This window comes from Hibiscus syriacus, unplaced genomic scaffold (assembly GCF_006381635.1).
Source record: "Hibiscus syriacus cultivar Baekdansim isolate YM2019G1 unplaced genomic scaffold, ASM638163v2 tig00113725_pilon, whole genome shotgun sequence".
Lineage (NCBI taxonomy): Eukaryota > Viridiplantae > Streptophyta > Magnoliopsida > Malvales > Malvaceae > Hibiscus > Hibiscus syriacus.
The window spans coordinates 4,960,155-4,976,271 of NW_024063471.1; the positions used below are offsets into that span (position 1 = coordinate 4,960,155).

Genomic DNA, 16,117 nt, shown 5'->3' on the forward strand with positions numbered 1-16,117 from the left:
GATAATATAGCCATTTTAGTGTGAAATCAATTAATAAAATAGTTTGGAGTGTGGGGGGAATCGGTTCCCTAAGTGTAAAATTCAAATATTTCAACCGTTACACAGGGGGGAATCGGTACCCCCTGGGGGGGAATCGGTTCCCTCCGAGCATATTGGAATTCTCGGAGCCAAACCATTCAGGGGGAATCGGTTCCCTCTGAGCAATCTGGAATTTTTGGCTTTGAGATGGTTCGAAATATTTTGTAAAATCGTTTTGAAATTATTTTAAGATTAAAACTTAATTTTACACTTGAGTAAGGATTAAAAATGACATTTGAAAGATTTGGAGTAATATTTTGATATTCAAATAATTATATCGAATATACTTAGAAAATCTTTTTGGAAAATCTTAAAATTCATTTAACTTAATTTGTTATATCGAAATATCAAAATGTTTTCAACAATCTCCCCCTTTTTGATATAACAAAATATTTTAGTAATTTTAAGATTTTGAAATCAAGTTTTGAAATTACTCCCCCTTACTTTAACACTTCTCCCATTTAAAACACTTAACACTTCTCCCCCTTTTTGTTAAATCAAAAAGACATTATAAAAGAATTAAAACAAGGTTTTCAAATCATTTAGCCAATTATATATATTTTAAGCTGCTAAGATCACAAGCAAGAGAAACGTTAGCCATTAGTTTCATAATCAATATTTCATAATTAATGTGACATGGCAAAATTGGTCATATATCTAACATGATGTAAATGATGCAATAATGAATAAATTTAACCACACAATATATAAGTTCAAACATCCAAACAAATCCAAAGTCTAAAAATCCACAAAATCAAACAAACCAAAATATTCAAAATGTTGAAACAATAATCTTTTAGTTCAAAGTTCTAAAGCTAAACACAGAATTAAACATCCGGATCGGGAGGAGGAAAACGAGCTCGCATAGCGGCCATTTCATGTGAGAGTGCATCAATACGTTCATTCATCGAAGCGTTGTTTGTGCGCATCTCTCGGAGGATTTCTAATTGTTGAGCTCCCATTGTGGATAAATGGGACCTATAGAAGTAAAGCGCGAATCCATGGTACCATATCAGAAATCGAATGTCTCCATAAAAGATTGAAAATATGAAGGCATTTGATGCGTTTGTTGTGCTTGCTCCTCGGGCTGCTCCTCAGGCTGTTCAGGCTCATCTTCGGCTTCATCGATGTCTCGCATTAATTTTTGAAGCTCGGGATCGTCATCATCTTCTGGTTGAACTCGTGAAGAACTAGCTCCCGGAGTATTTTCAGATGATCGAACCAATTCACCGGTTTCCTTATCCTTTATCAATCCCGCTCTCGTTAAAGAAAGAAGATTAATTTGTTTCTTTAGAGGAAAGGAGGCATCTAGACCTACTCTAAGCCCGGCTTTAGAAAATAGATTACTCAAAATGCAACCGTAAACTAGAGATGAACAGAGTTTCTTGTTAGAAACAAGATTTATGGTTTCAACAATTTCAGCAAAAATGATCTGAGGTAGGTTTATTTTAATATTGTTTTCGAAACAATGTAACTACCAAAGATCCAAGGCTCTAAGAGTAGAATAATGACCTCCGAATGGTCGATACCATCAAGAAATCATTAGATGAAGAAAACGTTCATGAAGGTCTAAGATACTTGCCCTATCTCTTCTTTTATAACGAGAACCTAAAATTTGTTTTTCATTTGAAATACCATCATTATCTAATCCGAATGCATTGGCTATGTAAGCCGAGTCAATATATAAGAATTATCCTAGGAGGTAGGAACGAACTCCTATGGTTTCGGTTTCAGTTTGGGTTTTAACACAAACGGCATTAGAATAGAAGATACGAACAAGTTGATGGTAGACAATGGGTTCAAGTTCAAAGAGTTTGTCAAATTTCCACTCTTGTAAAAGAGGAAGACATTTAAAATTAATATCTAACATAGCTTGACGAGAAGGGATACGTTCTTCTCTAATTGTTTAAGAGTCAAAATATTGATAATACCAAAAACGATGATTTCTAGGACCAGGATGATTGAAGCACGAGTTTTGGATCGTTATATTGGGATCAACTGGATTAGGATTAGGAACTGTAATTTCAGGAATAGGAGGAGGATTTGGAGGTGGATTTGGCTGATGGTGTGAGTGACTAGATGATTACCTAGCACGTTTATGATTGGACATGGTTTAGGAAATCAGAATAGAATGGATAACCTGCAATTTAGAAAACACATGTATGCAATTCAATCAATCCCAAAACTCAATTGAGTCCTCAATATTTCAAGGATCTCTAATTCAATCCTAATGGGCAAAGTTTTTGAAAACTATTGAAAAATAAGATTTTGAAAAACAATATATGTATAGTTTTCATAACAACAACATAATTCAATCAAAACACAATAATTTGAAAAATAATTTTTTTAAAAAAAATTCAAATATTTTGGAAAATTCTTGTGTTTTTGATGAAATTAGTTGTAATATCTATTTTCTAATCACTAAACAATCAATGCCCGATCACTATTTCTACCTAGAACTAATTAAAACTAGTCCTATGTTCAAAATCAATGAAATAGAGAGTTTAGAAAATTTTACCTTGAAAGATGAGATTGAGTGGATTTTGATGTTGTTTGCACGATTTTAATGATGCTGGCAGGTTTAGAAGATGATGTTTGAAGTGAATTCCGATTAAAATCATTGATTTGAGGCAAAATAGAGATAGGGAGAGAGTAGAAGAGGAGAAACGGTGTGAATGAGAGAAGAAGAGGGTTTAAGGTTTTAAGGGTTCTGCCCGTGTTAAAATCCAGAACCCCAAGGGGGTATCGATTCCCCTGTAGGGAGAATCGGTTCCTCTTCAAAGGGGGAATCGGTTCCCTCATGGGGGTATCGATTCCCTCTGCACCAAAATGCTAAAATCCGATTTTAAACACACAAAATGCTAAATTAATTTTCTCTAGTGGTATTGGCAACTCATATATTGAAAATTAATCATGTTCAAACAATCAAATTATTCTTTAAACGATATTTGAACATAAAATTAATTTTTCATCAATAATCATAAACTCCCCCTAACTAATAGCAATGAATGCAATCAAAAATTAGCATTTTTCATTTAGTCTTAAAAGTGCTAAAATTATTTTAAACACTAAGTGAAGATAGGTTGGTCAAACCTAATTCTCTCCTAAGTGTCCAAAATCTTTCCTTGTCTAAAGGTTTTGTAAAGATATCCGCTAATTGGTGCAAAGTATCAACAAATTCTAGAACTACATCTTCCTTAGTGACATGGTCTCTAATGAAGTGATGTCTTATTTCAATGTGCTTAGTTCTAGAGTGTTGGATGGGATTTCTAGTGAGACAAATAGCACTAGTATTGTCACACTTGATAGGAATGGTACCAACTTCAATTCCATAATCAAAAAGTTGTTGTTTCATCCATAAAACTTGTGCACAACAGTACCAGCTGAAATGTATTCAGCTTCAGTGGTAGATAATGCAACACAATTTTGTTTCTTTGAAAACCAAGAAATCAGCATATTTCCAAGAAATTGGCAAGTACCGGAGGTGCTTTTCCTATCTAATTTGCATCCTCCATAATCCGCATCAAAAAAAGCATGCAAGCTAAAGCTAGAGTCTCTAGGATACCAAAGTCCTAAACTAAGAGTGTCCTTAAGGTATCTAAAGATTCTCTTAACAGCTAGTAAATGTGATTCCTTAGGGCATGATTGAAATCTAGCACATAAGCAAACACTAAACATAATATCTGGTCTACTTGCAGTTAGATAAAGTACAGATCCAATCATTGACCTATAAAATTTTACATCTACACATTTACCTCCTTCATCTAAGTCAAGTTTTGTTGAAGAGCTCATTGGAGTGTCATGAGGTTTTCCATTTTGCAGTCCAAACTTCTTAAGCATGTCTTTGACGTATTTAGCTTGATTAATGAAGATGTCATCTTTTCTTTGCTTGATTTGGAGTCCCAAGAAAAATGAGAGCTCCCCCATCATGCTCATTTTGAATTCACTTTGCATTAGCTTAGAAAATTCTTGGCAAAGAACATCATTAGTAGAACCAAATATTATATCATCAACATAAATTTGAACTACTAATAAATCTTTACCTTTGTGCTTTAAAAATAATGTAGTGTCAACCTTCACTTTTGAAAAACCTTTTTCAATTAAAAAATTTGACAATCTTTCATACCAAGCTCTAGGAGCTTGTTTTAAACCATAAAGCGCTTTTGTCAATTTAAGAACATGATCTGGAAATTTTGAATCTTCAAAACCTAGAGGTTGTTCCACATACACTTCTTCCTTTATAAATCCATTTAAAAATGCACTTTTAACATCCATTTGATATAATTTAAATTTATGAAAACATGCAAATGCTAATAACATTCTAATTGCTTTCATCCTAGCTACGGGAGCGTATGTTTCATCATAGTCTATGCCCTCTTCTTGAGTATACCCTTGAGCAACAAGTCTAGCATTGTTTCTCACTATATTACCACTCTCATCAAGCTTATTCCTAAATACCCATCTAGTACCTACAGTAGATTTATTACTAAGCCTTTCAACTAATGTCCATACTTTACTTCTCTCAAATTGATTTAATTCTTCTTGCATAGCCATAATCCAATGTTCATCTTTTAATGCTTCTTTAATATTCTTAGGCTCTACGTATGAAATAAATGCAACATAATTACAAATATTTCTAAGAGAAGATCGAGTTGTTACCCCTTTGGATTGATCACCTATAATCTTACCATCCTTGACATAGTTGTACTCTCTAGGATAAGATACTCCCCTTTATTCAATGGTTGGATTCTCAAGAGGATCATGAGTTACCTCATCTTTTGTTTCTTTCTTTGATGATGATTCTTCAACGTCATGTCTAACTTCATTTGTATTTATAATACCTACATCATCATTCACACAAGAATCCTTCCTCGGAAGGGGATTATCATCGAAAACAACATGTATAGACTCTTCTACAACTAAAGTTCTTTTATTAAATACTCGATAAGCTTTAGAATTTAAGGAATAACCCAGAAAAATTCCTTCATCACTTTTAGCATCAAATTTGCTAAGGTTTTCTTTACCGTTGTTTAAAACAAAACATTTACATCCAAAATGATGAAAATAGCTAATGTTAGGCTTTTTATTTTTGAAAAATTCATATGGAGTTTTCTTTAAAATAGGCCTAATCATTACTCGATTTACAACATAACAAGCGGTATTTGTGGCTTCCGCCCAAAAATATTTTGGCAAATTATTTTCACAAAGCATGGTTCTAGCCATTTCTTCTAAAGTTCGATTTTTCCTCTCAACAACTCCATTTTGTTGAGGGGTTCTAGGTGCTGAAAAATTGTGACTAATACCATTAGAATTATAAAACTCAGTAAATCCAAGATTTTCAAATTCAGTGCCATGATCACTCCTAACGCTAGTTATAGAGTAACCTTTATCGTTTTGGATTACTTTTGAAAACGTGATGAATTTTTCTAATGCTTCATCTTTAGTACTTAAGAATAGAACCCAAGTATTTCTAGAATAGTCATCTACCAAGACAAATGCATATTATTTTCCACCCAAGCTAGTAGTCCTAGTTGGCCCAAAAAGATCTATATGGATCAATTGTAATACTCTACTAGTTGATATGTCATTAATGGATTTAAAAGAAACTCGCTTTTGTTTTCCTTTAGCACAAGCATCACAGATTTTACCATTATCAAATTTAAGCTTAGGCAACCCTCGAACTAAATCACCTTGAATTAGCCGTTGCAAAACACTCATACTAGCATGTCCTAGTCTCCTATGCCATAACCAACTATCATGTTCATCCTTAGCAACTAGGCACAAATTAGTCATATCAATAGAATCTAAGTGCACCATGTATATGTTTCCTATTCTATGACCAACAAGCATAATCCGATTAAATTCAATGTTAATGACTTTACAACCATTAATATCAAACATGACATTGAATCCCTTATCACAAAATTGACTAATACTCAATAGATTATGCTTTAATCCATTCACATATAAAACATTCTTAATTTGTATGGAAGAGGTATTACCAATAGTACAAATACCTTCAATGTGACCTTTTGAATCATCACCAAAAGTCACTTCTCCTCCATTTTTGGCGTTAAGCTCAATGAACCGGTTTTTGTCTCCATTCATGTGTCTTGAGCATCCACTACCAAGGTACCATGAATTTGGATTTGTTTCCCGTGCCTTGTAGCAATGCTCCTTTTCCTACAAACATAGATTAATTTCTAATTTTTGGTACCCAAATTCTTTTGGGTCCATATTCATTAGTTTCCAAAATCCTAGTCCACTTAGGTATCCATTTGTGTAGGATATCATTATCTTTGGTAGTAATGAGCTCTTTAGGAACCCATAAACTTCTAACGATTTTTCTATTAGAGGTTCTTTGGGGACCTCTATGATTGTAGTTTTTAAAACTTTTTCTAACAAAGTTGGATTTTCAATTTTCTCCATTTTCAAAACGTTTTGTTCTAACTTTATCAAAAGAAGTTTTAAGATCATCAATTTTCTTTTGATGATCATCATTGATCTTTGAAAGTAAATTTTGCAAATCCAAATTTTTCTTTTCAAACTCTTCTAGTTTGATTTGCAAATCTTTGATTTTACTTTCAAGATCGTTGTTGGTTTTGGATATGAGTTTATTTTCAATTTTGAAACATGATTTTTATATTTTAAAAACAATTTCTCATAATCCGTAGCCAACCCATTACATTCCTCTAATAACTCATCATAGGATAAATCATCAAAATCAGATGAGTTAGAGGTTACCTTAGAATCTTCCCCGAATGCCATCAAGCACAAGTTTTCTACTTCTTGTTCCTCTTCATCGGAACCTTCTTCATCGCTCCATGTAGCCATATGAGCCTTGTGCTTATTTTTTGATTGACCCTTTCTCTTCAGTTATGGGCAATCATATTTGACATGCCCCGGCTTTTTGCATTCATATCAAATGATCGGATCCTTCTCTTTTGGTTCATTTTTGAGGCCTTCATTTCATTTGAATTTTCTTCCTCGGTAAGGTCTCATCATTTTTTTGAACCGTTTGGCAAACAATGCCATTTCCTCGTCATCGTCATCTTCATCCGAATCACTCTCATTTTTTGTGGATTTGAGAGCTACTCCAATGTTTTTCTTCTTCTCCTTCTCCTTTGGTGTCTCTTCAATCTTATCAAGGTCCACCTCATCTTCAAGCATCATTTCATGAGTGAGGAGTGAACCGATTAGCTCATCAAGAGTTAAGGATGTTAGATCCTTAGACTCGATGATTGTCGTCTTCTTTGATTGCCACGATTTTGGGAGGGAGTAAACTAACTTCCTCAGAAGCTTTTCATTTGAAATGATCTCTCCATATGATTTGAGACCATTGACAATCGTTGAGAATCTATCCGTCATAGCTTTGATATATTCATTTGGTTTCATCCTGAAATTTTCATAGCTATGCGTTAGAATACTAATTTTAGATTTCTTTACCTCATCGGTACCTTCATGAGTGACTTGAAGTTTATCCCATATTTCTTTGGCGGTTGTACAAGATGAAACTCTTCTGTATTCATCTGGTCCAAGAGCACAAAATATGATATGGATGGCTTTGGAGTTGAGTTGGAACATTTTTGTCTCTTCTTCACTCCATAATCTTGGATGAGTGAGAGGCTTCTTCTACGACATTCCATGCTCACATGTCACTTGCTTGAATGAAGTACACCATCCTATTTTTCCAATAGGCATAATTAACCCCATTGAAGAAAGGAGGCTTGTTGACGGGCATCGAATCGAGACCGGAGTCGAAGTTTGAAGTAGAGGCCATTGATGACTTTGATTATCGATGTAACTCTTCCCAAATTGACTCAAGAGGCGATTAAAAATTCAAATGAGTTAGGCTTTGATGTCAATTATTGAGTTAATCGATTGAAGGAATTGGCCAAGAGGGGGGTGAATTGACAATAAAAATTTTGGTGGAAGCTTTTGCAGAAAATTGAAAGAAATTGCACAGCGATTTAGAGTGGTTCGACTTTCTCAACCAAAGTCTACGTCCACTACCTTAGCTATCCACACTGAGGATTTTCCACAAATTCACTAATTTGTCTTTCTTTTGAGGACAAAGAGTAACCTCACAAACCCTCAAGAATTATACCCCAAATTCTTGAGAACACTCTCTCCCAAAGAGAACAATACAAATTTGCAAACTTACAAGGAAATCCTTACAAGGTAGATTGTTTGCATAATTCTATAACAAAGAAAAGAACACTCAAGAATGAATACAATTGAGCACAATAAGTGTTCTTGAAAGCAAAATGAATATTGAATGAAAAATAGGCTTGAAATGCTCAAACTTGAGGTTTGATGCTTTCTCTTTGATTCTCTCTTGATTCTAGTTGCTTGATGTTTCTTGTTATTGATCAATGGCTTCTAATCTTGCTTAAATACACCTTGAATCACTTCTGAACGTTGGGGATCATTAATGAAGATAATATAGCTGTTTTAGTGTGAAATCAATTAATAAAATAGTTTGGAGCGTGGGGGGAATCGGTTCCCTAAGTGTAAAATTCAAATATTTCGACCGTTACACAGGGGGGAATCGGTACCCCTGGGGCGGAATCGGTTCCATCCGAGCATACTGGAATTCTCGGAGCCAAACCATTCAGGGGGAATCGGTACCCCCTTGGGGGGAAATCGGTTCCCTCTGAGCAATCTGGAATTTTTGGCTTTGAGATGGTTCGAAATATTTTGTAAAATCGTTTTGAAATTATTTTAAGATTAAAACTTAATTTTACACTTGAGTAAGGATTAAAAATGACATTTGAAAGATTTGGATTAATATTTTGATATTCAAATAATTATATCGAATATACTTAGAAAATCTTTTTGGAAAATCTTAAAATTCATTTAACTTAATTTGTTATATCGAAATATCAAAATGTTTTCAACATTCATCAATTTCAATATCTAGGTAATTGGTATATTTTTTAATATTTTATTTTACTGTTAAATATAATTCAATTTTTTTGTATAGTTTAGATGGTTTCGTCATTTTTATTTTAATCTGTACTTTGGCATTTTTACATAGTTGTATTTGCTATGGTTTTAGTTTTAGGGTCTCTTTGTTCTTACCCAAAGTAGTTTCATTTTTATATAATTGAATATTTTATATAGTTGAGATGGTTTGGTCAAACTCAAATAGAGATTATGAGATCTGATTTGTTAGCTGTCGGAATGCTTGCGCCCACACTTCAATTTTCAGGTAAACAATATTTTAAGTAAATAAAATAATTATATAATTTTAACTATGACAATTAGCGTGCTAATTATTATTTTAGCTTCAAATGATACCACAAATTCATCATCAACAGACTCACAGTCGACACAAGATTTGGATTGAGATTCTCACAAAACTTTATTCCACAAGTCATAGTATGGTCATATTATTTTTATTTTCTTTGAACATTTAAGTGTTTTTATATTTATAAAAATGACGTTATTATGTTTTCTAGTGAAATATTCGTATAAATTTTATTATTTTAGAATAAGAAAACTATGTTATTTTTTCTTTAGATTAATATAAGTATTTTCATTTTAATATATATTGTCATATTATGGTGACAATCTTTATTTTGTCACAATATTGGAGAAAATTGTATATGGTGACGTTATGCATAATCATCATTCAAAATACTATTACATAACATTATATTATGTCACTAAAAATTGGACAATATCTCTTTCGTAACATATAGGTTGATTTTATTGTAGTATTCGTGACGATATAAATTATTAATAAAAATATTATATAATTTAGTGACGTAACTAACAGTCATGCAATATAAGTTATAAAATGATGTTATGCATAAGTGTCATTCATAATACTATTAGGTAACGTTATATTACGTCACTGAAAATGTGACAATATCTCTTTCGTCACATATAGATTGATTTTAATGTATTATTCATGACAATGTGAATTATTAATAAAAAAAAATTATATAATTTAATGACGTAACTAGTTGTCATTGAGTATCAATTATATAGTGATGTTATGTATAAACGTCATTTATATTGCTAATAGGTGACCATGTAATCACTAATATTGTGATAACTTTTTCTTTCGTCACGTATACAAAAAAATTATTGAGTTATTCGTGACGATATGGCTTATCAATGACGAAAATGCACATTATTTGGTGACATAATTAATTGTCATTGAATGCAAATTATAATGTGACATTATCCATTAACGTCATTATATGTTTAATAATACGTGACGAAATCTTATACATCGTCACATTTGACATTTAGTGACACACCTAGGGTGACGTTCGCAGTGACGTCAATTTTTATGTCACAAAATACAAATAGTGACATAAATGTATGTTTCAGTGACAATATTTTAGATGCCACAAATAATCAAATTTGTTGTAGTGAGCTTGTTGTCGAAATTGGGAAGGAAAAATGTTACCATCGGAGAAGTCCTCAACTCAACGGAAAAAGGGAAAGGTTCGAGAAGCACTCGTCGATGAGGACATCGACTAATTTGGTGGGGTAGAATGTCGTGGTCGTCCCTTTCTTATGTGGCCACACCCGGATAGGTATGCCAAGGCCAACCATGTATAGGGTCTATTAGCAGGGTATAATAAGCTTGTCCTCTTTTCAAGCATTTCAATGTTTAGGTAGAGAATGTGGGGTAGGATATATAATCCCCAGTTCGAGCATATATATATACTATAATTGATTGCATAATAATTTTTTTAATTAATTTAGTTATGTAATTGTGATAAAATATTTAACACTGGTAAGGATGATATTAGTGTCTAAATTTTTGTCGTTGTTATTAATATTTTAGTGTCAAAAATTGTAGTCACAAAAAATACAAGTAATTGTGATAATTCATTAAAGTCATCACTAATATAATAGTGACGGAGATATTGTTAATAGTATCGAACATTTGGTCACCAAAATACACTTACTGTGACAACATTGGTAGTCGTAAAATATATTTTTAGTGTCAAATAAATTTATCACAATTCCTATTGATAATAGTATCAAACATTTAGTCACTAAAAATACTTAGTGTGACAATATTAATGGTCACAAAATATATTTTTAGTTTTAAAAAATCGTCACAGTGCATATTGATAATTGTGTCGAATAGATGGTCAGAAAAAAGAACAATTGTGACAAGTTTTAGAATAATTGTCACTAATGTAATAGTGGCGGAGTTATTAGTGACGGAGTTATTAGTGACGACTTGAAAATTTTATAACTATGCATTTATTGTCTAAATTTAATGCTATTAGTGACCATTTGCATTGTCACTAAAGGTGCATTTTCTTGTAGTGACCGATTTGTTATAAAACGATAATATTAGTGATCATTTTATAACTTTTGAAACTTCAATAAAGAAAACTAAAACTTACTTAAACTTTAGTGATCCTTTGTGTAGTTTAACATTATATTAATTTGGTTAACTGTCACATCATCTCTTTCATCAAATATTAATAATCGGTGGCTTGATTAATATTATTTATATAGTTAAGTGATCTTATTGATCAAATTAAAATCATCTCATAATTAACTTATCATGAGTATAATTTACCCTTAGTTTTAAATTTTCCATTAATTTCGGTTATAGAATTTTTTTTAAAACTATATAATTTTAACAGTGGAGTGTTCAGTGGGTGGAAAGGGTGAGATTAGCAAGTTTGTCTGCAAGTGAGTAGGAAAATGCTAGGAAAATAGAGAAGAGGACTTCATGCTGCTCTTACGCACCATACTATGTCGTTTTGCGCCTAATGGATTGGGTCCACCACCGACCTCCCTCCTCCTCCATCTCTCTCAAACTTTCATTCAATTTTGATTTCGCAATTTCAAAACAAACCAACCAAAACCAATCATCTAAAAGTTAAATGGAAAAGGAAATCTGGTTGAGACGATGACGATGATATATATGTGTTAGTATCTCTGCAAGATACCAAATAAGAGAAAAGAAAAAACAATTTCAGTTTATTCACAATTTGGCATTTAAAAGCACCAAAATGTCCATAGCTTAGATTTTCTCTTTTTCTTCCTTTTTTTTTTTTTTTTTGCTCTTCTGCTTCTCTCATCAAACTTTCTTTTGGTTTCAACAAAGTACAAACCTTTGGCCTTTTCAGATGAGATTTCAATGTGGATTTGCTGTTAGATTAATGGGTTTTTCGAGGAGAAGTTAAATTCGGAGAAGATTAACAGCAACCGAAGAAGGTGAGGTTTCTGTTGTTTAAAGATGGCGGCTGCACCTTCTTCTTCAGGTCATTTCTTTGGAATTGGAGAAGAAAATCAGAACCAGATGAAAATACTTCATTCTTCAACCGGACCGCCGGTTGATCCACCACCGCTGCCTCAAAAGAAAAAGAGAAACCAGCCTGGAACTCCAAGCAAGTATCCAATTACCCAAACCCTAAATTCTGATAGTTTGTTTTAGTGATGACAAAGGATTAATGGATTTATTATTATTATTATATGATGACAGATGCGGAGGTGGTGGCACTATCTCCCAAGACTTTAATGGCGACAAACAGGTTCATCTGTGAGGTGTGCAACAAAGGGTTCCAAAGGGAACAAAATTTACAACTTCACAGAAGGGGACACAATCTGCCATGGAAGCTAAAGCAGAAGACAACGAAAGAAGTGAAGAAGAAGGTTTATCTTTGCCCAGAACCGACCTGCGTTCACCACGATCCCTCGAGGCCACTCGGCGACCTCACCGGCATCAAAAAGCATTACTCCAGAAAACACGGCGAGAAGAAATGGAAGTGCGACAAGTGCTCGAAGCGGTACGCCGTGCAATCCGATTGGAAAGCTCATTCAAAGACCTGTGGCACCAGAGAGTACAGATGTGACTGTGGCACTCTCTTCTCAAGGTATTTTCGAGCTTAATTCTCTAGGTTTAGATTCATCAATCGAATTTAAAGCTTAAACCCATCTTCAAGAAGGAAGAAATTGAAACAGTTCATCTTTTGCTTGTACATGGAAGTTGGAACCACCGTCTCCTTTCTTTTCATATTCACGTGATGCTTTGCCATGTATAGTTCTTACCACATTTGTTGTTTTGTGGGTTGGCTAGACATGTTCAGGTCTGTGCTCTTGCAGGTATCCATTCTTATGTATAGCTTCGGTATCGATTAAGGTGAATATTGACTGAGCCGAAACAGTAAAATAACCACCGTCATTTAGAATACGAGAGATTTATAACTGGGAAATTCAGATAAATTCCTCAGTTTCTGCATTTATTGAAAGGCAAAAAAGTCCTGGATTGGGTTTGTTTATTCATCACTTTTCACCTGCTTGAATACATTCTCTTGTTGCATTTATTGAACATCCAGTTATTGAAATGGTCAAATTTGATTGAATCATTTTCAAAGTTGTCCAGTGATTAGTTCAAAAATTCTTTGTTTTATCCACTGCCTGTATCTAATGGATTGCTTGCTTACTGTGTTGCAGACGTGACAGCTTTATCACTCACAGGGCATTTTGTGATGCATTGGCTCAAGAAACTGCAAGGCAGCCTCCTCCTTTTAACTCCATTGGCACTCATTTATATGAAAGTAGCAGCAATTATATGAGCTTAGGGTTATCTCAAGTGGGAACTCAAATTTCATCTATTCTAGACCACAATAATAACCAAACCGCTGAGATTTTGAAACTTGGTGGTTCGAGGAGTTCGCAATTGGATCATCTTCTTCAACCGTCGATGGGTTCATCATCGTTCTCGTTTAGACCTCAAGAACAGCAACAGTCGATGGTTACTTCACCAGGTTTCGTCATGCAAGAATCCAATCAGATTTTCAACCAAGAACATCATGGGTTGTTGTTGGGAAGCAACAAATCATTCCAAGGATTAATGCAGCTTCTTGAGAACAGTTGCACCACTCCATCGGCGGCCGGTCTCTTCAACCTCAGCTTCCACTCGAACAGCGGAAGCACCAATGGTGGTGGTGCAGATTATAATTTAGCGTATTCGGGTTTGCTGATGTCGGATAATTTCAACAACGACAATGGCGGCAACGGTGGTGGTGGCGCAACAAACAAAGGATCGAATATCTTCTCCAACAACTTGATGAGTGATCAAATCACTTCCAACATCCCTTCTTTGTTTAGTTCATCGGTTCAAAACAATAACATGGTGCCTCAAATGTCGGCCACCGCATTGCTTCCAAAAGCTGATCAAATGGGTTCGAGTTCCAGCAACAAAAACAACAATAATAACAACAACGACGATGAAGATTCTCTTCTAAGAAGCTTCGGAACATCATCTTCAACCGGAACTAAATCCTCAAACTTGGGAAGGATTTTCGGGGAAACTACCGCCGGCAACAATCTACATGAACTAATGAACTCCATAGCCAGTGGTAATTCCCCCATTTTCGGAATCTCCGCTGGAGTCAATACATTTAACACTTATGCAAACAGAAGTAGTATGCAACATGAAAAGCTACAGCCGCATCAGCAAAGTTTGAATGTTAGCGGTGGCGGGTCAGACAGATTGACTCGGGACTTTCTCGGGGTCGGCCAAATAGTTAGAAGCATGAGCGGAGGAGCTAAACAACAACAAGAGGAAGAAGGAATCGGAAACACAAATATTACGGCGCCGACAAGCCACCAATCTTTCGGAGGACGTGGGAATTTCCAGTGACGAAACAAATCCAAAAACAAAGAAGAAAAAAAGGAGAAAAAATATTAAGAAAATACAAAGGTATGTAATGTAAAATAAAAAAATATGAATTTTAAAAGTTTTTTACTTTGGTTTCATCGCTAAATATGTCTTTAATTTAACTTATAAAATTACTTTTGGAGTTTCTTTAAATTCTCTGCCACACTGTGTTGCATGAGACAGTCATGAACCGTGTGGTACATATGGGTTTTGTTTCTTTTCTTGTCTATCTGTTTCTTTTAAATTATTTTAAATATATATATAACTTTTTTCATGGGATGACAATGTCACGAGTGTTGCCCTCAAAGCATCTAGATTCCCTAAGTAAAATATCCATCTTTTCTTCTTTGGCCATGCATCAATCATCATCATTCCCTCTTCTTTTACTATTAATTATTACAATGATTTCCCCCCATCACAAACTATATTAATTTCATTGAAATTTGTTCCGTGAAAACATTCGCGTTTTTCGATAATTATAGCTTCTGCTTAATTTCTAGGGTAGACTACTTATTTACTTGTATAATTTTCATTTTGATTTTCCTTTGTCACTTTAACTATTTTTTTAAATCATATATATTATTACATTTTAATTTTATTTTGATAATCTATCATTAAAAAATGCATAGAACTGTTGATGTAACAATCTTTTTCAATGATAACATGGTTAGAGGTGAGCGTTTGATCGAATCGAGTAAATTTTTTTAGTTATTCGAATTGATGATCTTATTTTAGAATTCAACTTAATTTGAAATTTTTTTCGAGTCGAGAATAGTCGTTCGAATTTATGTTTAAATTTAGTTGTTAATATTTATAATATTCTTTTATATATATATATATATATATATATATATATATATATATATATATATATATATATATGTGTGTGTGTGGTGTGTATATTTGTGTGTGTGTGTGTTTCTTTATATTTTTTCATATATGATATATATATATATATATATATATATATATTATATACAGAGTTGAGGCTCGAGTGACTCGACTCAAACTTGACATTCAATTCACCAATTACTAAAAATTTTGAGTTATTCGAGCTACTATTTGAGTTATTTGAGTTGTATTTTATAACTTGATTCAAATTTAAATTTTTTGAGTAGAGTCGAGTTTATGAAATTACATCTGGAAGTTAATTCTAGTTGAGTTTTTTTCCAGGTCGAGACGAGTTGAATAGATTGATTTTTCGAGTCAATACAAGTTTTGCTCACCCTTAAACGTGTCATTACCTTATGGTGACACGTCATCATCACCGCTAATTTTTTAACATCAAGTGATTAAACGGAATTAAAACATAACTTTAAGTAAGATTTTAAAAAAGTAATAGTTGGGTGACAAAAAAAACCTAAATAATAGGTTGATGACTAA

General features: G+C 33.5%; 1 protein-coding gene across 1 annotated transcript; it reads left to right on the forward strand.

The window, feature by feature from the left end:
- Positions 1 to 12,150: 12,150 nt before the first annotated feature.
- Positions 12,151 to 14,761, forward strand: LOC120187532 (protein indeterminate-domain 5, chloroplastic-like). The gene is made up of 3 exons (XM_039191240.1): positions 12,151 to 12,467; positions 12,551 to 12,944; positions 13,525 to 14,761. The coding sequence occupies exons 1-3, from the start codon at positions 12,308 to 12,310 to the stop codon at positions 14,714 to 14,716; spliced, it is 1,746 nt and encodes a 581-aa protein (XP_039047171.1). The 5' UTR covers positions 12,151 to 12,307; the 3' UTR covers positions 14,717 to 14,761.
- Positions 14,762 to 16,117: the final 1,356 nt, after the last annotated feature.